The sequence below is a fragment of the Manacus candei genome, unplaced genomic scaffold (genome assembly GCF_025592945.1).
Source record: "Manacus candei isolate 608988 ecotype Guabito, Panama unplaced genomic scaffold, ASM2559294v1 h1tg000009l, whole genome shotgun sequence".
Taxonomy (NCBI): Eukaryota; Metazoa; Chordata; class Aves; order Passeriformes; family Pipridae; genus Manacus; species Manacus candei.
Window position 1 is genome coordinate 2,330,554 of NW_026138057.1, and position 21,022 is coordinate 2,351,575.

General features: G+C 45.3%; 2 protein-coding genes across 3 annotated transcripts in view; both read right to left on the reverse strand.

Annotated features, from left to right (window-relative positions):
• The window catches only part of LTO1 (LTO1 maturation factor of ABCE1), a 16,381-nt gene extending 6,650 nt beyond the window's left edge, over positions 1 to 9,731 (reverse strand). The window contains exons 1-5 of one of the 2 annotated variants that reach the window (XM_051777236.1): positions 9,621 to 9,731; positions 8,126 to 8,231; positions 6,175 to 6,245; positions 5,573 to 5,690; positions 3,094 to 5,218 (exon numbers count right to left, since the gene is read on the reverse strand). In XM_051777236.1, coding sequence (XP_051633196.1) covers positions 5,150 to 5,218; positions 5,573 to 5,690; positions 6,175 to 6,245; positions 8,126 to 8,231; positions 9,621 to 9,661 — 405 coding nt within the window. In that variant the 5' untranslated portion in view covers positions 9,662 to 9,731 and the 3' untranslated portion in view covers positions 3,094 to 5,149. Of the gene's footprint in view, positions 1 to 3,093; positions 5,219 to 5,572; positions 5,691 to 6,174; positions 6,246 to 8,125; positions 8,232 to 9,620 lie in introns of those variants that run through there. The other variant, XM_051777237.1, reaches the window with a different exon arrangement.
• Positions 9,732 to 13,903: 4,172 nt separating this feature from the next.
• FGF19 (fibroblast growth factor 19) lies at positions 13,904 to 19,342 on the reverse strand. The gene is made up of 3 exons (XM_051776884.1): positions 18,970 to 19,342; positions 18,784 to 18,887; positions 13,904 to 15,729 (listed from the first exon to the last, which is right to left on the reverse strand). Exons 1-3 carry the CDS (start codon positions 19,190 to 19,192, stop codon positions 15,397 to 15,399), a joined length of 660 nt encoding a protein of 219 aa, XP_051632844.1. The 5' UTR covers positions 19,193 to 19,342; the 3' UTR covers positions 13,904 to 15,396.
• Between the last annotated feature and the right edge of the window lie 1,680 nt (positions 19,343 to 21,022).

A 21,022-nucleotide genomic window follows, 5' to 3' on the forward strand; every position in this document is an offset into this window, starting at 1 on the left:
CAGGCTGGTCCTGCAATTCCAAGCACTGGGACACACCAGAGCACTTCAGCAGTGGATTGCTCCAGTTGGACACCAAAACCTGCAACTGGACACTTGCTGCAGGACTCTTTTCACAGCTCCCCAATCCCCATTTTCTCTGGTGATATGTACACTCCTGTGGTAATATGTGCTGTCACAACTTTATCCATTAAAAAACCAGCTCTGGCAGACTGTAGAATGAGAATCTTCATGGTTACTTGCCAAGCTATGGAAGCTGGAGTTTTAGGCTGTAATTAGACCAGAATCCACAGCCAGGAGAAGTTGCAAAGGGCAAGTATTCAAAAGGCACTAACATTTATAGCACCAAGAATATAAAGAATTATAACATTACCAAAAATACTAAGCCTTTTGTTTCAAACCAAAGCCTTTCTGTTTAATCAGGGTGAGATGTTATACCCCACACACATCGCTCTATAACTCTGGAGTGACCTGAACAAAGAAAAATCAGAGAAAACCGGAAATAAGGATTCTCATCCAGGGGGACCTCAGGTAATTCTAACATTCCAGTAGATTTCAAAGTATAACACATCAGCTCTTTCTCAAAAACATGTAGTGCTTCGTGCTGCTATCCCTGCAGAAATTAAGAAAGCAACTACCCTGGCATGGAGCCTTATCCTCACCTTGCTTACCCACACCTTTATCTCCAGAAAATGGTGTTAATTAGCATCACCAACATTCCCTTTCCAGCATGCAATGCTGGTTTTTTTTATTTTTAATTATTACTCTCCTGTAATTACAGGACATCATTAAAAACCCTACAAATGTTCAAACAAGCCACACAGGGACAAGGCACCCACTTTTATATTGAGAACAACACCAGAAAAGAATCTCAGATCATTAAATCAGAACTTGAGATAGAAGGCTGTATCCAACACAATGTACAGCTCTGACAGCTTGTGAGTAAATAAAAAAGTATCAGATCCATGCCTGTAGTTGCATTATTATTATAAGTCAAAGATTCCATTTTTAATGCTTTTTTTAATAATACCTTTATGTGGAGATAAGCCCTAAAACTTTATATTCAAAAAGGGATGTAAGTGCATACAGAAAAGATGCCAACAGAACATGACTTATGGATTTAAAACCTCAACAATTCAGATTATTTGATCTCTTTCTGTACCTTAAAAGGGTATCAGCTCTTACTCTAAAGCACTGTGGAATATTAGGGTGCAGGCAGACTTCTGACAGATGGATCTCCCTTTATTCCAATAGAGGAAGTTGTATTTCCAGCCAAAGTGTAAATAAACACTCATAAATACACTGCAGGTTTAAACTCTCTCTTGCATCTCTTTGAAAACCAAAACTTGATCCACTGGAAAATTAAAACTCATTTCATCCCAACACAACCTATTTAAAAAATGACTGATAAAAACGTGCTACCATTTCAGAAGAGACAGACCAAAATGTGTACTTTACTCACCAAAAACAACCCTACAAAAAGCCAGAGAGTTTAAACCAGTCTTTATTTTTCTTCCTTCAGTGGTGATTATCCACAAAGCAAGCTGGCATTGAACAGGTTCTATGTGCATACTAAAACACACTTTCAGACCTTGACAGCAATCAGACCAAAGAGTCACAGAACCAACCAATGCATTCCAGACTTTCCTCACACATGTGTAAATTATCACAACCTTGTTTCACCAAAACGTTAATGGGATTCAAATGAGCCAAACTACCTCTACAGAGTTGATTTTGAAGCAAACAGTTGCATCCACACATGTTTTTTTCTGATTTATTTCACCCATTTCTGGTGATTACAGCTGTTCATTCAAAGCTGGAATTTTGATCACCTTCACATTACAGTTGACAAGAAATGGAAAAGGAAGTATGAAGGCAGAATGAGAATTGTGCTCACAAGCTTTAGCAAACAGGGGCCAGAGTTTACCTTGCTCTGCCGATGCCTCAAAATTCACTGTTTCTTGCACTCATCACATCTTGTAGAAAGGAAAATTACAAGTCTTCTGGACTGCCATGACTTCAGCAGCCTAGCAGTAATTAATAAAATTCCATATTGCACAGGTTCAGCTGAGAGATGATCAGGAAGGAACCAAACAAGCTCGAACGCAGTCCAGGCAAGTCAGACATTTGTGAGTTCGGTGTTTCAAACATTCCTCCCGAACTACTGAGCAATAACTAGGGGGTGGTGAGTGAATACAGCAGTTTATTTTTAAGTCTTACTAACTTCAGCATTTTCAGCAGAAATTTTCCATTTTAACTGCCCTTAATACACTGAACTCCTGCAGAATGCCCAGCTCCTTGGACAACACAAAGACACGATCTCTGTGTCCTGCTTTATTAACAACCAATTTTTTTTACCCCCCCATATCCTTTCCACCCAGCCTTCAAAGCAGCACTTAAATTGCATTTAAAGCAGGCAGTGTGTGAATGAGCAGGGCCCACAGCAGCTTTGCTCATCCCCCTGAAGGCTCTGGAATTCCAGGGGAACACGCTCTTCCACCACAGGCCCGACCATCCACACTCGGGGGGAGTAACCAGGGTGTCAGCTAATAAACCCCACTTGTACTTGCAGCCATTTGTGATGGATTTTAGGGAGATGTCAGAGCAGGGAAAGGATTGAAAGAAAGCTTATATCTCATGAAATTCAACAGTGGTTTGAAATTCTGATGGATTTTTCACCCCCCTCCACGGCAACGCTTCAGCTGGGTTGAGCCCACACCTTTCACTGCTGTTTGCTGACTGCAATGTTCCTCATTTTCCATGTGGCTGAGCTGAGAAACACAGGCAAAAAACACCAACATGCAAAAAGGCTGGGGGGCTCAGCCACGCTGGATGCTGCCAGGAAGCAGATTCTGAGCTATTTAAATCCTCAGAAGGCAGAATTATTTGCAGCAATTCACATCAGACACCTCACGTTGGTTAAGGCAAATCAATCTTCTCGGGCTTTAACTCCTCAGCTGTAAATAAGGTATAAAAATACCTGTATAGTATGTTGGGAATGTTTCACAGTGACAACCCTGAACAACTTCACAGAAACCCCCACAACTCTGTTGCAAAAAACAGTTTAAGAAAGCACACAACTACATATCCAACAGGCAACTTTAACTGCACCTCATTTAATAAACCAAATCAGGCCCATACAAGATATGACACAAGATATTCAGAAAAATACAGACTCAGGGAATAAGAGGCTCCATCAGTATGTCCACACATATGAAACTGAATCAAAGACCTATTAGGCAACCCTAAACTTCATATATCCCAGCCTGAAAACCTGGCTGACACAAGATTTATTGTTAAATACTTGTATATACACATTTGTATAATAATTTATCATAATAATACGATTTTGTTATAAATAAAATTACAGCAAGACAAGAAAAATCGGCCACCAAACCAATTTTCAAAATAACAGTCACTGGCCACTTGATGGTCAAAGATCCTTTTTCTCCTGAGTTGAGCAGGAATAATTTTGTTTGAAACCATCTCTGGAGCAGCACTTTGCATGTCACTGAGGTATCACACACTTCCAGTAACCAAATGCTTCACAGATACTTTGACTTCTCACAACCTTCCCCTTGCTTTTAGACATGTTTTTGCAAACCAAGCACAGTGATTCCAAAAAAGGCTGCATTTAAAAACATTAATATTTAGTTTCACTTCTCTTTGTACTATCATTCAGAGTAAAACAGACTCAAAACACCTTTTGCTGAAAACCACAAATTATGCTTTGAATCCCCCTAGATCTTGGTCTAAAAAAGTTCATCACAGATGAATAAGTGGCACCTTTCACTAATTTGAAGTAAACAGGTAAAATACTTCATTTTGTAAAAATAAACTCATTTGTGGATGCACAAGGGACAACTTTTTGAAACCTGGATTTCTCTGAAGTGATTATAAAGTCAAATTAGCTCTGTCCTCTCTAGTAATGTGATCTTTTTGGTTTGTGCCCATTTCCTTATTGAGATTATTGATTTTATTCTGCTTCTGTTTTCAGGTGCTGGCAGTTTGGTGCTTGTTCTGGTTCCCAGTGGCTTGGCTGCTTAAAAATTAAAAGCCAACTGTACTTTAAACTGCCCTGCCAAGGTCTCAAATGAGGAAACAAGCAACAAATGAATCCTACCTTAATGCCAGTTAATTCCAAAGGAATTCACCACATAATCAGGAGAGCTGTGTCATGAGTGCCTGTGTTCTGTACTCTCCAACAACTTCATCTATATACATATATATATATATTTGTGAACTCTTATAATCTATTTCTTACACAGCTCTCTCCTCCACTAGATGGCCCTGACTCTCCCTGAATGTATCAGAGATGTTTAAAACAATTAAACAAACAAAAAAAATGTCTTTAAAGTATCTTTCAGGTACAATAACTGGCTGTATTTCTCTTCAACTAACACAGTTAAATACATTTAGCTCACAGCATCCATTTATTGGAAGGAGACTAAAGGGTTCATTTTCAAGACTGGAAAACAAAAAAGCCACTCTGTGATAAAAGATACTAATAAATACATTAAATTACAACCACAGCTCTTCTGGTAGTCATGTTTTTCTAACCTATCACTTAAATTGCTGCCTTTTGGGGTTTAGATTTTGGGGGTTTGGGAGATCCCTCTCTTCCCCCACCAAAGCTATTGGAAAATCCAAGTGCAAATTCCATGTTGTGAGCTGCAGCTAATTTATGGGCAGAGATCTTATTCTTCCTCCTTTGCTTTCTGACTTCATTTGTCATTTTATCCTTTACCCACAAAAACTGGGAACTGATTATATTTTACTTCACCTACAGCATCTACACATTGTGTAAACTCAACAATCTGCACACATAGATCTTTAATTAACATAATACATCCTTTAAATAAGGAAACTTTGCAAATGCATGTGTTTTCCTTTTGAGGAACTAAAGCAAATATTTTTATTCAACAGGTTTACACACTAGTGTTTCAGTGGTCCTAAATAAAACTTGGAGATAATAAATGTTAAATGACACACTGTAAGTCCAATGGTTTTCCCTTTGCCCTTTAATATTTAGCACCTCTTCACTGTTTTGATTTTTTTAAAAAAATAAAAAATAGATAAAAAAACACTTTTCCAGTTCTGTTCTTTAATGTTTTTTTCTTTGGTCATCCACGTTTATCTTCATCTGTTGTATTCAAAATGTTAGTGAAGATCTTTCAGTACCAATTCTAAAATCAGACTGAATATTTAGCATTGAACAAACCTAAAAAAAAAATACACAGAAGTGTTTCAAAGCATCTGTTTTCCAAGCAGAATGTTCAACAAAACTCCCAGTTTCTTTTCTTCTGGTCCCACTTGTAATTCATTGTCAAAAAATACCTTCAACCTGCCTTTCAAAGAATATTTTCTTCTTTTATTTTTCATTTGCTACTGGTTGGGGAATTTTCAACTATCAAGTATTTTCACTTAATTCACTTCATTTCAAGTATTTTACTATGACTGCAGCAGGGGAATAATTGCTCCACACAAATACCATGTTTTGGAGTGGGTTTAGAAACTAAATATATTCAGAAATTAATCAATGGGCTGAATAAAATAACAACTTAATCCTACGAACCTGTTTAAATTTTCCTCTGATTTTTTCCAGATCTTCCTGCAGCTTATCATAAGTGGGGTCTTCATATGGGAATTTCTGAATCATCCCTATTAATGACTCCAGAGCCCTTATCTTTTTGCTAGGGAAAAAAAAAACAACAAAAATAAATCAAATCCAAGCAGAAGAGCCAACCACGCTACTACAGAAGTTTTTTTTTCAATCCATCAATATGAAATTATACTGATTTTTGAATTAATAATTCAGAGCATAGAACCCAGCCCTCCATCCTTCTTTAATTCAACTTCTCCCATTCAGCTCACTGACAGTGTGTGTTTAATACACATTTAAGCCATAATCAGAAATTAAGCTGCAGCACAACTGACAAAAGTTAAGGTTTCCTTTTTAACTCACCTGCCCAAAATTGAGAAATATTCAAGAATCCTCAGAAGTATTTATTAGAAATACTCGAGAGAAATTAGAAATACTGGGAGAAATGAAGAAATGCAGTAAAAAAAAGCTTACCAGAACACAAAATGGCTGAAAACTGGACAGAAAAAAAAAAGATACAAAGAAAAGAAAGAAAGTCACAGAAAAAAAATTACTTTTGACCTTTTTAGCCTTACCTGCTCTTTTCATCTGTGCATTTCTGGAGCAGACAGTGCCATGTCAGTGCAAACCCAAGGTAGCAGCCAACCTGTGAATTTAAAAGAGTGTCATGAGGGGAAAAAAGTCCCAAAAAACAAACAGATTATATGGTCAAACAACAGTAAAGCACAACATTGTATTCTGTTCTTCAGGAAAAAAACAACTCTGGATACACACACTGGAAAGTTCACTAAATTAGGGAAGGAGAGTTACCTAAGTCAGAAAACTTCTTGTAAGAAGTTGTTCAGCATCAGAAGACAAGATATTTAAAATGCAGCATGAAAAGCAATTCTGCAAAACACAAGCACTGCTTTATATGCTTTGAACCCCCAAATTTACTGAAGTCTGGTAGCAGGGAAAAGTTAAGAGAACAAGCTATTTAAGAGGTTTTGGTGCTTGTTTTTGCAGCAGTTCTGAGTTAAAGCAGCCCATGCACAGCCCTATGAAAAGGTACCAGGGACTGAGGGAGCCCTCAAGTCCGGGAGGAAACCACACTTTTTTTTGATTTAATACATAAACAACTTTATCAGCCCAACTGAAGAGGAATCAGAAAGAAGCAGGAGGAGCTGCCTGAGCCCTGCTGCCAAGAACTCTTCAGTACAACTCTGGACACCAAATGAAACAGGAATATGGGGAAGTCCTGCAATGCACCAACTGGACAAGTCGGCTGAAGTGCCTTTCAAAAGTGACTCAGCATTCACACAAAAACAACACAGACAGCCAAAACCAGAAGTCAGCTGACTTTGAGAGATTAAGTCCAAGGACAGACACACTTTAATTACAATGTTTTACTTGAATTCACTATCAGCCAAGGCCAGCATCAGATCAGCAATCATCCAGATTCTACCCAAGACACAGAACAGACTGACAGGTCTAAGGTTACCCAAGTCACCCTCTAATTTAACTGTATAATCCTACTGCCCTCTGGAGCTTTCCCAATACAAGCAGATTAGAGCAATTCTCTATTATGGCCTGTCTGGGACCATTTTGTATAAAACTATCCAGCTTTGGAGACTCCTGTTTAACATCTCATTATACAATGATAGAACTACATCACTGGAGTGTAAATGGGAAAAATATCCAGTCACTGCACCCCTCTGTATCATGCCCAAATGCAACCCAAAATTTTATGATGGCCATTCTTTCTGCTTTGAGTTTACTTTTTTTTTTCATTACAAAACGGATTAATGCCACTGCCACTGTTCCTTCTGCAGGCAATTAACCTTCTGAAACCTGAAAATACCAAAAGGGCAAACTGCCAGATTACCCAGAGGTCTTCAACAGATCCAACAGATTTAGATGGGTGGTGCTCTGCTTGGAATGGGGCCTGCCATGAAAACTGCAGTACAGCTTCCCAGCAGAGCTGCCAAAATTCTCAGGTCCAAAGAATCCTGGAACTACAATTACACAGCACTCTGTGCTATGACAGACTGGAGCTGGATATATGGGACAAGTGAAGTGCCTCAGCACCACCCTCCACCCCTGGAATTTCTAGGAATGGTTACTGATTCGGGAATCACAGAATCACCCCTTCATGATTCTCCATCCAAAGTGTCTCAAGATTCCACGTTTTTCCCTATGCTGAGCCACAGGAGATGGCACAGGGGGGCCTTTAGACACAATTTTGGGATACAAAAATAAATGTGCAGTTCATAATGTTTTTCTGAGCAAGCTTGTTTGAATTTCTTTGTTTCTTCTTGTCCTTTCAGAAAAAAAAAAGCCCCACCGAAGTTCCACATAGCAAATAAGCTTAAAAAACATAAACACACCCACTCAACTCTTCAAATCAAAATACCACCATTAAACCACTTTTATGGGGCAGTGTAACCTCGGACTGATGATGATTTCAGGCCTTGCCCAACAGCTTCTGTGTTACAGTAATTTCCCAATGACAAAGACATTGCAACCCTGAAGCATTTTCCCATTTACCTCCGACCCGACCTTGGCGCCGTGGAGCGCTCCGTACCTCCTTCCCTCAGCAATTCCAATGTGGCTGCCTTCGGCATATCCCTCCTGATACCCCTCACCGTGGAACCTGGGAAGGCAGAAGTGCAGTTTTTTTTAACCTCCTGGTCTCGTATCGAGCTCACACTGCGCACAGAGACCTCACAGGAACAAAAACCAGGCTCTATCATCTCCCAGAGCGGAAAGACCAATAGTCAGAAACATCACATAACACCGATTTAAATGACAGAATCACAGAACCATTTCGCCTGGAACACACCCCTGAGGTCATCAAGTCAAACCTTGTCCAACTAGACCAGAGCCCTGAGCGCTACGTCCAGGCATTCCTTGGATACCTCCTGGGGCAGTGATTCCACCGCTTCCCTGGGCAGCCCCTTCCAATGCCTGACCACCCTTTCCATGAAGGAATTCCTCCTAATGTCCAACCTGAACCTCCGCTGGTGCAGCCTGGGGCTGTTTCCTCTTGTCCTGTCCCTGGGAGCAGAGCCCGACTCCCACCTGACTCCCCGCTCCCGTCAGGGAGCTGTAGAGAGTGAGAAGGTCCCCCCTGAGCCTCCTTTTCTCCAGGCTGAGCCCCCCCAGCTCCCTCAGCCACCCCTCATCACACTCGAGCTCCAGACCCTTCCCCAGCTCCATCCCCTCCTCTGGACACGCTCCAGCCCCTCAATGTCTTTCTCGTCACGAGGGGCCCAAAACTGACCCGAGGGTTCAAGGAGGGGCCTCAGCAGTGCCCAGCTGGGGGGACAGTCCCTGCCCTGGCCCGGCTGTCACACTGTGTTCAGCCCTAGGCCCTTTCCCAACTTTCCAGCCACTCCTTCCCCAGCCTATGGCACTGGGTCACTTGTTGTCACCCAAATGCTGGATCTCCATCGCTCCAGCCCGTCCAGGCGAAGTCACAATCATTCACCCTCTAACATTCCCAGCCAAGCCCATCCCAACCCGCCAAGAACAAGGCTCCAGCTCTGTGCTCCCACCAGGATCATTCCCCACCCAGGTGAGTATTCCCACTGGAAGCGCCCAGACCACGGAATCACAGAACATGCCGAGCTGGAAGGGACCCACAAGGATCATCGACCCCAAGCCTCAGCCCTGCACGGAACACCCCAAAAATCCCACCCGGTGCCCGAGAGCATCATCCAAACGCTCCCTGAGCTCCGCCAGCCTTGGCGCTGTGCCCACTGCCCCGGGGAGCCTGCTGGCATCCAGCTGGTACCCAGTGCCCGACCACCCCCCTGGATGAGCAATCTCTCCCTCTTATCCAGCCTAACCCTGCCCTGACTCAGCTTCACGCCGGCCAAGCGCAAAGAGGAGAATTTCCCCTCTCCCTTCTCCCTCCCACTCCCCGGGGCTCCCTTCGCCCCTCGCCCTCCCCTCCCGCTTCCCGCCGCCGCCTGCCGAAGCACCACCCCCGGGGCAGAGTGGCGGGGGGCTGCGAGAAGCCGCTCTCCGCGCCCCTCACCGCTGCTCGGCCATCACGATCCCGTCGAACATGTCGGCCATGGCGCGCGCGGGGCACGCCGGGAACGACGGCGCGCGGCAGGGTCGGGAAAGGCCGGGATCGCCCCGCCGCTGGGGGCGTGGCCTGAGGGCGGTGACCACGCCCCTCCCCGCCTCTCGCCGGGCTGGCCACGCCCCCTCTCCCCGGGCCTGTGCCGGGCCGTGCCCGCCAGGGGGCGCCCGCGCGCCGCCGGTGCCGGGCCGTGCCCTCAGGGAGAGCGGCGGTGTCCGCCCGGGAATAGAGGAGGGAATAAAGGAGCGGTCACAGCGAAACCAGCCGGGTTTTGGTCTTTACCACCCCTCCCCGCCCCGGAGTTGTAATACCGGGAAGAATTTATCACAGTCGCTGAGCTGGAAGAGGACCCATGAGGATCGTCGAGTCCCGACTCCTTGGCCGCGCACGGGGCCATCCCCAAAAGCTACAGTCAAATATTAGATTATATATTTGTGCCAGTCGTTCAGTTTATACGCCCAGTTTTCATTTAGCTGTTTAATAACTAGTATTCTCTCATTACTCAGTGTCACATGCCAGTCTTTGGCATTGGCAGGGAAGAAGTAGCCTTTAATCGCTGCGGACGTGGGAGCCGCACGTCCCGGGATATTGGCACACCACAGCAGAGTTGTCAAACGTGATGGTAGGGGGGGAAACGTGGAAGTAATAGGCATTTGCAAACCAAAGCACAGGGGTAATGATCACGGTATGTACGTAGACAAAAACACGATGACTAAAGGCAAGTGTACTGTGTAAGGACACACTCATTTCAGCAGTGAACTCACAACTGACCACCCCGACCGCTCCTCAGCTTAGAGCCATGTGGTGACACAGAGGGGGGATAGAGCTTCCATTGGACAGGCTTTCATTTACACAGATCAGTGAGGAAATCCAAACTGTGCCCTGTATTTATTACCTTGGGGTCTCTTCAGGTGAAAGCACAGCACCACACGGACTGTTTCGAGGTGTGCAGGCATTTGTAGTTCTGCCCCCTTCCCAAGAGTGTTGTCCAAATGCTTCCTTAGCTCTGTCAGGCTCGGTGCTGTGCCCACTGCCCTGGGGAGCCTGTTCTAGCGTCCAACCACCCCTTCCCTGATATCCAGCCTAAACCTGCCCTGGCACAACTTCAAGCCGTTCCCTCCAGTCCCATCACGTGTCACAGAATGATGGAACATGCACATCTCTCTCACAGCATATTGACATCTCTGATTTTTGTCTGGTTTTGATGCCTGAAATTCCTCTCTGTGAGGGCAGGGAGGTGCTGGCACAGGTTGCCCAGCGAAGAAGTGTCACAGCCCTCAAGTTCACATGCAAACTTTGACATCACTTTGCAGTAACACTGCCCAGTTTTAGTGACCACAGATGACCCAAACTGGGCTTAGAAACTTCATTTGAGAACCTTCTGCTGCCATTAAGCTATGGCCCAGAGGAGCTGTGGCTGCCCCATCCCTGGAAGTGTTCAGGTTAGACAGGGCTTGGAGCAACCTGGTCTAGTGGAAGATGTCCCTGCCCATGGAAGGGGGGCTGGAATGAGATGATCATTCAGTTCCCTTCCAATCCAATCTATGATTCTAAAATGTAAATATTTTTTTTTATAAATACCCAACCCAAACTGCAGTGTGCCATTCTAGGCTGCTCTGTTACATCTCTTATTTATTATTACAGATCAACACTGGTCAAAGGAAACACTTATAGCTATCTATAAATATATATTTTAATGCTGATTTATGTTGTTGTTTTCTAAATACTTAATGAAGATGTGGCTCTGGGCACACCACAGTATTCTGCCAGTCTGTCGGAGTCTGTTCTCTTCCAAATCAGACACAGGAGGGCAGAGGACTTGAAAAGTCAACTTCAAAATCCAGAGATCGATATAAAACCTCCCCAGAACTGCATTAGAGTGAAAATAAAGTCATGCTACTAAAGGTTTAGCTAAGCAGGTACAGAAATCACAGTTCATTAAAAGTTCTTCATCACAGCAGGCAATGCTGATTTATAAAGAGCAGCTGTCCAGCTTGTTTTTGGCATTAAAGTGTAGATGTGACTGGATCTCACATGAAATCACTGAAGGTTTGCCAGGTGTGAACACCAACCTGCTCTACAACCAGACATTCACATACTGGTCACTGATGGCAGTGGAAATATAAGATGTTCTTGAGGATTTCCTCTTAGCTAACTGCTACAATTTAAATGTTGCTTTGGAAATTAATGAAAAAAAACCAGTTCTTTGTACCAACAGTACATTGTGGGACTGATGAAAAACGCTGAAAATATAACAATGTCCTGGCAAGAAGACTGCAAGACACCAGCCTCATTTGGGGGCATCCTTACATGCCTTAAGTGATCAGTCTCATCCAACACAGCTCCTGATAAACTTGCTGTGTCCCCAAACTGCCACAAATTCACCCCGAAATCAGAATCCTAACGATGCCCTTTTTGCACTTCCATTCACTTCCAAGGGAAATGTGTTTCTGCTTTCACTGCTGCCCGAGGAGGGTTGGTTGATGTATATCTTTGAGGAAAGAGAGAACACTTATTTAATTTATCATGTTGCACTCCAATCTGTACACTGGTAGAGTAGAAAGAGTGGCCCCACGTTTTCCACCAACAGGATTTCAGCACTTTGAGCAGAGGTAAAGTGGACGTTGTGACTCTTGAATAAAGGATTTATAGGTTTTTTACACTTCCTCCAAGTGGAAATGAAGATGCCCAGTATCTCCTTCCCCACAGCCTTCCCACTGCTCTAACAACTCGTATTTGCATATCATAGCTTCCAGCTGAGACTTCACAAGGAGACATTTGACACCTGACCTTTAAAAAAAAACCCTTCAGGGCTGTAAAACGTACTGCTGCAAATGAAAGCACCGCAGTTGTCCTACTGTCTTTGAGAAACTCTGATCGACCAGGACCTACACTGGAACGGTGGTGGTGGTGGTGGTGTTTACATTCCCACAGATCCAAAGGCAGTGGTTTGTTTGGAGGTTTTGCACACCGAGTTCCTGACCCAGTCAGGTGTCAGATGGCAGGGAAAGCATTTTCCAGCAATCCTCCCACCTCAAGCTGTGATCCTGTCAGATTTTATAAGCAAAGCAGCCAGGTTTGGTCAGAGCTTGGATGGGAAAACTCCAAGGAAAGCCGAAGTGCTCCAGGAAGTGGTGTGGGTAATTCAGCCCTTGGCATTCTTCCCTCTGTCTGAATAAATATTGAACCAACCATGCTGTTGTAGTGAGAAACACTGTGCTGCTGGTGGAAGATGTTAAGCCAAAGGTGTCAGCAAATAGTCACCAGAGAGCTCAAGATGATGTTTGCAAACTGAAGGTTGTTTGTCTTTGCACCCTTGAGCAATATTCACAATGTTATATCTACTTCAGAATCTCTCACTGGTGAAATTATACAGTATACCCTCTGAATTCCTTTATTTCCCATCAAATCTGTGCAATTTTTTTTTTAGCAGAATAATAAAAGTGGAATTTTTTGTTGACCAAACTTTATAAGTTCATATATACTTTATTTTGTTTTCTGGGTTTTTTCTTTTTTGTTTTTCTTTTTTTTTTTTTTTTGCAAAAATAAAAGGCTTGAAAGGTATCTAATGTTCAACCAAAACTGGAAGTGAAACACAGAAAAACAGAATGCCCCAAATCTGAAAGCTTTTGGAACAAAACAACTGAAAATCAGGGGTAGGTCTGATATACGAGGAGTGGGAACCATCCGGATGTGTGGCAGTGGCTCAGCAAAAAGGGGAATGGGAAACACCATGGGAGATGTTTGCCAGCTGAGAAACCTGCAGTTCCTGTGACTCACAGCATCTCCAAACAGAAGCATTCAGTCTCTTTTCCTGCCAGAAACCAACGCCTTTTTCAGGCAAAAATAACCAGTTTTCTCCCCGTTTGCACTGGTGAGTGTCGTTCCCAGTTTTAAGAGGGAGCAGCCTTCCATCCACGGGATTTTTTGGACAAGCACTGAAACAGGCTGCTCGTGGAAGTGGTTGAGTCCCCATGCCTGGAGGAATTTAAAGGACCTGTTGATGTGGCACTCAGGGACGTGGTTTAGTGGTGGCCTTGGCAGTGCTGCCTAACTTTGGGAAAACCCTTTTGTCTCTCCATGCCCTTGTCTCTTGTGCCTCAAGCACCTTCCCAAGGGATTCCAACTTCACTGTGGCTGCTGCAAAGAACAGACACCACAGTTTGCTGAAGCTCTTTGAAGTCTCTAGACCGAGGGGATGACAAAAGAGTCAGCAAGATTTCAGTGTTGAAGATGATTTTCTTTTTTTTTTTTTTTTTATTGCAAATGTACACAATACAGCTACTGATAATGCACAGAAATTTAAAAAGCTATCGTCTGCTAAAATTTCATGATTACCAAACTTCACGAGATTTGTTACGACTAAAAAACTCACTTTCAGGAGTATATAAATAGAATCTTGAGCATAAATAACAGTAACAAAATAAACAGACGTATGAATTCAATAAATTAATTATAAATATTGCATTGGCAATGAAGTGCTAGGTCAGAAGAACACCAGTATTTCCAGTAGAGCTCTTTTTTTTTTTTTTTCTACAGAAATCTCTAATAAACGAACCTTTGGAAAGAAGGAACCTTTGGAAACATCTTCTAACTTTTGGGGGCTTTTTCTTTGGTTTCACCCTGGTCATTCCTTCACTTCAAAGGGAGAACAGAACTGAAGACATCAGACATCTGTGTCTTGGCCATGAGACATCCAGAACCCATTCCTGCAGTTTCATGGCAGACTCAGCTCTGCAGCATTTAAGTCACTAAACTGTCTCTCCACAGATTCCCAGGGATGCTCAATCAAGCCTGGAAGTGACTTGAAAGGATTGGTGATAGTTAAAGGTTAAGCACAAAAACCTATTTTGCAGTTGATTTGACCTATACATTATCCTTCTCCAGTGTTCTTCTCCGTTTGCTAACGACATACATGCTTATATACAACAGAATCTTAATTTATACACTAATTTGAACTGCTCATTCCCTACCTGATGAACGTAAATGCTAGTTCTGTGCACTCTTCCATCCAACCACACATTGAATTCTCGCTAATTTTAATGAGAGCTCTCTGCTGGATGATGCTGATGACACAGAGAACTTAAATTAGCCTACAAAAGAAATCAAAGATTGAGTTTCCCCAACTACTCTTTAGCAATAAGGGAAGGAAGAAATTTTTCCCCTTTCTTCCCTTATTTCCTAAGGGAAGAAAAAGCACAATATACAAGCAGATTTGAGGTTTTTTTCAGGAGTATGCTTTCAATAGAAAGTTTTTTCCCAGAATGCTGTCAGCGGCCTTTCAAGAAACACCATAAATTCCAGTTCATGTAATTGCATCTGCTAGGTTTTCCTTAATTGAGTTTTGTTCCAAATGTTTGTCTTTAAGGTCTCTGAGGAGGAAAAAGTTTTCTGCATTTGCTCCTATGAGCAGAAATAACAGGGGAACATATGTGGAAATGAAGTTGCTGTCGAAAAATTACAGTTATTTTATCATCGCCATGGCAATGGAGGAATTCTGGTGAAGCTGCTAAGCTTTTCCCCTTTAACCCTTCTTTTCCAAACAAACCTATGGATAGGCAGTTCTTTAGGCTACAGAACAGCCTCTTGGCACTCATCTCTCACAGGTACAACACATTGCAAGGAAAAGTCTGGCCCCGTACAAAAAAGTTCCAAATTTTACATACATGAAACGCTAAAAAAAGTACTCTGCAACATTTCTGCAAAAACCTGTGTGTGATCAGAGTCATTTCTGAAAGCTGGGGCTCTTCACCGGGGACAGTTTGGAGCTGATGCCAAAGGGGTCCATGCTGTCCGTTTCCAGAGGCGAGGAATACACCTCTGGCTCAAAGGCCTGGCTGTAATCCCCGTATTCCCCAAAGTCTGTGGATTCCATGGGCACAGTGTTGATCATCGGCAAGAAATGAGACAGTGGGAGAAAATCTTTTCCCTTGAACTGCTGTCTTTGCTTGGCGCTACTCAAGGACACCGATATTCCGTGTTTTTTGGACCTGTACACGTTGTAGCCGTCTGGGCGGATCTCCTCCTCAAAGGAACAGTCCTCAGTGGAATACCTGAGCTGAACAGCAAGGAGTAAAGAGGATTACAAATACGCCCACCAGACTCACTGTACTCAACCACAATATAAATTTTTGGTGCAACCTCTGCTCTCAGAGGGAGGGTCCCTCTGGCTTGTCCCAAATTGGTGCACCTTGCAGGCCCCACTGGATCCATGCTGGTGAGCTGATATCTGCATGGTCCTTTCAACTCAAATACGCCATTCTATTCTATTCTGTTCTATTCTATTCTACTAGAGATCCCCACTTTGCACATACAACGCAGTTTGAGTGACAAGAGCAATTAAAAGACCTAATCCGGAACTCCTGAAGTTATTGCATGTCCATCACATTAAATAAGCCATGAATCCTGGATGTGTGCTTCTCCACAGATACCACACTTAGCCTGTCCTGAGCACTGGGAAAAAGAATCTCAGGTTAACTACTCTCTAGATTAACTGTCCTTAATCGCTGACAATACTTAACTGCAATCATGAGACCTAATCCAACAATCCTGGGGTATAGAATTCCAGCTCTGTTACAGATTTGCCTGTGCAAGGGCTTCAGGATCAGCTCTGTAGAAAGGCAGCATGGCCAATCAGTAAAACAATGTTAAAAGGTGATTGGCCTTTTTTTTTTTTTTTTCACTCAGAATTTACTGCAATTACAAAAGACCCATTTACAAAGTGTTATTTTCGCATTACAGCGAGAACTGTCAGATTAACAGCAGCACGAGGTAAGATTTTGTACAGAAGAATGTACTTTCTTAGGCATGAATTTGTAGAATTACATTTGCAATAGCCTGTGCAGATATTATATATCTGTAATACATATATATAAATAAGATATAATAAACGTGTATCAGGATTTTGTATCAGCAGGTCAGACCTCTCCAGATCCTTACACAAGCACTGCATTTCTTACAGCTCTGGTGCTATTTCAGGGTCAGCCACTGCAGGTGATTGAACTTGTGGTCAATAAAAGAGAATTGCTGATTATGTCTGTCTGCAGTGATAGAAGTGTCCTTACATGAATGTTCTGTCTGTCTGAATAGAGAGCATGTTTGATACTTTCAGGTCTTTCTCAAATACCCTCAGTTATATGGAGTACAAGTAAGCACGTGCATTTGGTTGTCTTTTAAAAGCATTCTTCAAACAAATTGACTAATTCTGAAAAATATGTTTTCTCCAAATACGATTACGCAATGTTTATCCTTCTATCTTAGAAATTATACATTATATCTTAGAAATGTGTGTATACAACCCAGATTTATGGCTGAATTGGTAGCTGCCTTTATTTCTGTGAGTGCTCAGCCTCACTGACAAGGATGATGAAATAAAAGAGCTTCTTGCTCAAGAAGTGCACATTACAGACAACAGATATTGATTGAGCCCCCATGTCTCAACTATGTAATTCCCTCCTCATTTCATTGCCATTGTCTCTAGTGTATTTCTTAAACAAGTACCAAACACACTTTAAGTAATTCCAGATCTTTTTTTTTTTTTTTGCAGCAGGCTTTTATAGAATGTCGGTATATTCAGCAGGTACACCATTTCCCCTAAACTGACTGACTGCAGCACGAAGCACGCTCAAAAAAATCAACCCTAGTCATCAGTTTTCCAGTGTTCAAAAAGGGCATGTTTCAGGAGTGCAGGTTCAGTCCCCAGACACCGAGTTTGCCCTTTCGTTCTTCCACTCCTGAGCTGATAAGGAAAAGAATTGCCTGCAGAGCTGCCCGGCTGGGCTGTGAGCACAGAGGTGACAGCAGGTGTCCACAACATACAGATGTGACAGCATGGCTGTGTGCTGCTGTATTTTCAGGAAAAAAAAACCAAACCCGACCTGCATTTAATACTCTTACACCACAAAAAGCACTTTCAGTCGAGGTATAATATATGCCTTCCAAAGGGTGTTATAGGAAAGCTATTTTAAAAATTCTGTGTTTGCTAAAGTCCAGCTGCAGCTCCAATGGGAGCAGGACCCAGGCTCTGCTTTGTTTTCATGGAATATTTTGGTTTGGATATACATTAAAACATTAAGCTAATAATTGACCTACCATATCATCTGAACCCGTGCACCTTATCACGGTATCGATTGATTTGAGCCTCAGAAAAGCAAGGAAATTAAGGAAGAAAGGCTCCATTCTGTGTTATATCCCCATCCAAAAACATCAGTATTGCTCTTATTAAAGATACTGCAGGTTTTGAGAGTGGACCAAGTCCTTGCCTGATGGAAATCAGCAGAAATTTTTCTGGAGTGATCAAAGCAGAATCAAGCTGTATCTTTACCGTGGCATGATGAAAAGCCACTGCTCTCTGAAACTCCAGCTTCTGTACAGACTGAATGTGAACCTTAACCTTCAAATTCTAGAGTTGGCAACGTATCCACGTGCCTTTAAAAACGAGTTTATATCCATGGCTGGCTGATATACTTAGTGACAAAGCATGACCTGTGGTGTCAGTGGGTCACTTAACCCCTCAACCTCTTGGAGCCCCACAGGTGCGGTGTTACAGCAGGGCAGAAACGAGGCGGTGGCAAAGCATCCCTTTCCCCTCTCGAAATCCTGTTTCGCTTTGGAGCTACCTAAGCTATGGCAAGTCCGTGCTCCCGGGGCTTGTATGCCTGGCAGCCAGCTGCCAAAGGAGTAATCCTGGGGGTTTTTTCGGAATACCTGACCTGAACAGCGAGAAATTATTCCTGTTCCATGGCACTTCATCTATTTCTGCAGCGGAATCTCAGCCTCCCACTGATGAAGCTTTTTAAGCCTAAACACAGTTTTTCCCCTGGGCTGTGTTTTCGGTATATTTTGGCGGGGGGGACATGCAAAACTTTACTTTCTACATGATGTTTCCTTGCTGCCTGCTAATAACCCCCACAGTGAGAAGAATCAGCGGTCCTACGGAGAAAAGGCGGATAAGGGGAGAGGCGGGGGGAGGAGGGGGGGGGGGGTGATGGACACCTGAAAGCTTTGTCGCCCCATTATTCACTGCAAAAACCACGCGATGCCTTCGGCCTCGCCGGCTGTTTCAGGGTGGCAATCGCCCCGGGGAGAGGAGACTTGCGAGAAAGGCGCTCACCTGCCCGTACAGCCGCCCCGTCTCGTCCATGCAGAGGTACCGGGAGCTCCGCACGCCCTTGATGGCCACGGTGCGCACGGCCACGGCTCGGATCTCCAGCAGACCTGGCGAGAGGGGCACAGCGGCGTTAACCCCGCGGAGCCCCGTCCCGTCCCGTCCCGTCCCATCCCCATTCCCGGTACTCACTCTGCGGGCTCTGGCTCCCGACCGCATCCACCCTGCCGTCGCCGCCGATGCGGAGGAAGCAGCTGAAGAGCCCGTGCTTGCTGGCGGTGTAGAGGTGCCGCAGCCGGATGGGTTCCCCCCAGCCGTAGTTGACGTGCGGGCCGGCGTCGGGCAGCGGCAGCGGCACCGCGGCACAGGCGGCGGCGAGAGCCAGCAGCGCCAGGGCGGCCGGGGGAGAGCCCATCCCGGGGGGCGAGCGGGGAACGGGGCCGCGGCCGTGGGCGGGGAGCGATGGTGATGGGAACGGCGAGACGGTGATGGTGGGCTCGGAGAGCCGGGGATGGTGGGCTCGGAGAGACGGTGATGGTGGGCTCGGAGAGACGGTGATGGTGGGCTCGGAGAGACGGTGATGGTGGGCTCGGAGAGCCGGGGATGGTGGGCACGGAGAGCCGGGGATGGTGGGCTCGGAGAGACGGTGATGGTGGGCTCGGAGAGACGGTGATGGTGGGCTCGGAGAGCCGGGGATGGTGGGCTCGGAGAGCCGGGGATGGTGGGCTCCGAGAGCCGGGGATGGTGGGCACGGAGCGGCGGGGATGGAGCGGAGTCCCGGCGCTGCTCCGCTGGCCGCGCCTCGGGGCTGTAGCGTGGGCGAAGCCGCCCCCTCTGGGCCTTTTATAGCTCTCCCGTTATCAGCCCGATCGATCCGGCCGCGTCCAATATAGAGCCCATTTCATAGCGGATCGGTCACTCCCCCCGAAAATATTGATCGGGTGACATCACGTCGCAGGGGGGACACCCTGAAGTCGCTCCCTCGCCGCCCGCACCTCCGGGCTTTCCGCTCCTTCGAGGCTCTCCGGCCGCGCATCTCCCCGTCGGGCCGGGGCCGGGGCCGGACCTGGACCTCGCGGTCTCGGCTGCAGATCCCGCAGCCCCTGCCCTGATGTGGGCACCGGGAAGGGGTCCGGGGGTGGGTGGGCGTGTGTAACATCCCAGCCCACCCAGCGGCGACGGGGGCCAGCCCGAGGTGAGTCTGCCCCGCTCCCCGCCGCGGCTCAGCCCCTGCCTTCGCCCTTGCCCGTCCCGTATTTCCCCTTTTAGAAATAAAAGAGCTGTTTCCTAAACCCTTGGGGCCACTTCTCCGGGCAGGGGACGAGCACTGGGGGAGCGGGACCGCGGCTCCCCGTGACCAGCAGCCGGCGGGGCACAGCCTGGTACGGCCAGGTAGGGCCTGGCACGGCCCTGCACGGCTTGGTACGGCCAGGTACGGGCGGCTCTGGGTGTCCCGGAGCTGCTCTGGGCTGTATTGCCGCCCGGCCATCCCTGGATGTGTCACTAGATGGAGCCTGGCCCCTGGGATGCGGCTGCCTCGCCTCGGGGGAGCCGCTGCCTGGGGGTCTCTCCAGCTCCTATTCGTCCCCACTTCCACAAAGAGATCGGGGAAAAAAAGCCACCCCTGTGTGTATTAAAACTGCATCGCCCGTTCTAAGCTTCAAAGAGGTTTTTTTTCCTGTCCGCGGATCTTCTTCCGCGTGGGCTTCTCCCAGCGAGTGCCCCAGGAGAGATGGAAGAAGCAAATATTTTGGGGGTTTCCACCCCTTTTTGCATCCCAGGGAAGTTTAAGGGGATTGCTGCTGGCTTTTCTGCTGTCCATCCAAACTCAGCATTAAAGGAATCTTCTCGGATCTCCAAAGAGAAAATGAGTAATTTCATAAAGACAAAAGAAAATCCTTACCCCACCAGACACATTAAATGACAATTCAGCAAGGCATAACCCCATGTCCCCAGCAACTTCCCTGAAACAACAAAGTTTCATTCAGCTTCCACAGACTGTTTTTATATTTTGCTACTTGTTCATTTTCAATCTTTTGTCCCTACACTTGCATCTCCTGTAAACACTCGCACAAATAGCTTTTCTTGATGAGCAGCCTTAGCTCAGTGAGGATGTGCACAGAGACAACATCATGCAAAAAAACCCAGAGGCTTGCAGGATGATGTCTTGCACTTATCATCATGAGCAGCTTAAGATGTATTTAACTGAAGTTAAGGACACTGATCAATCAGAGTTTGAATGATC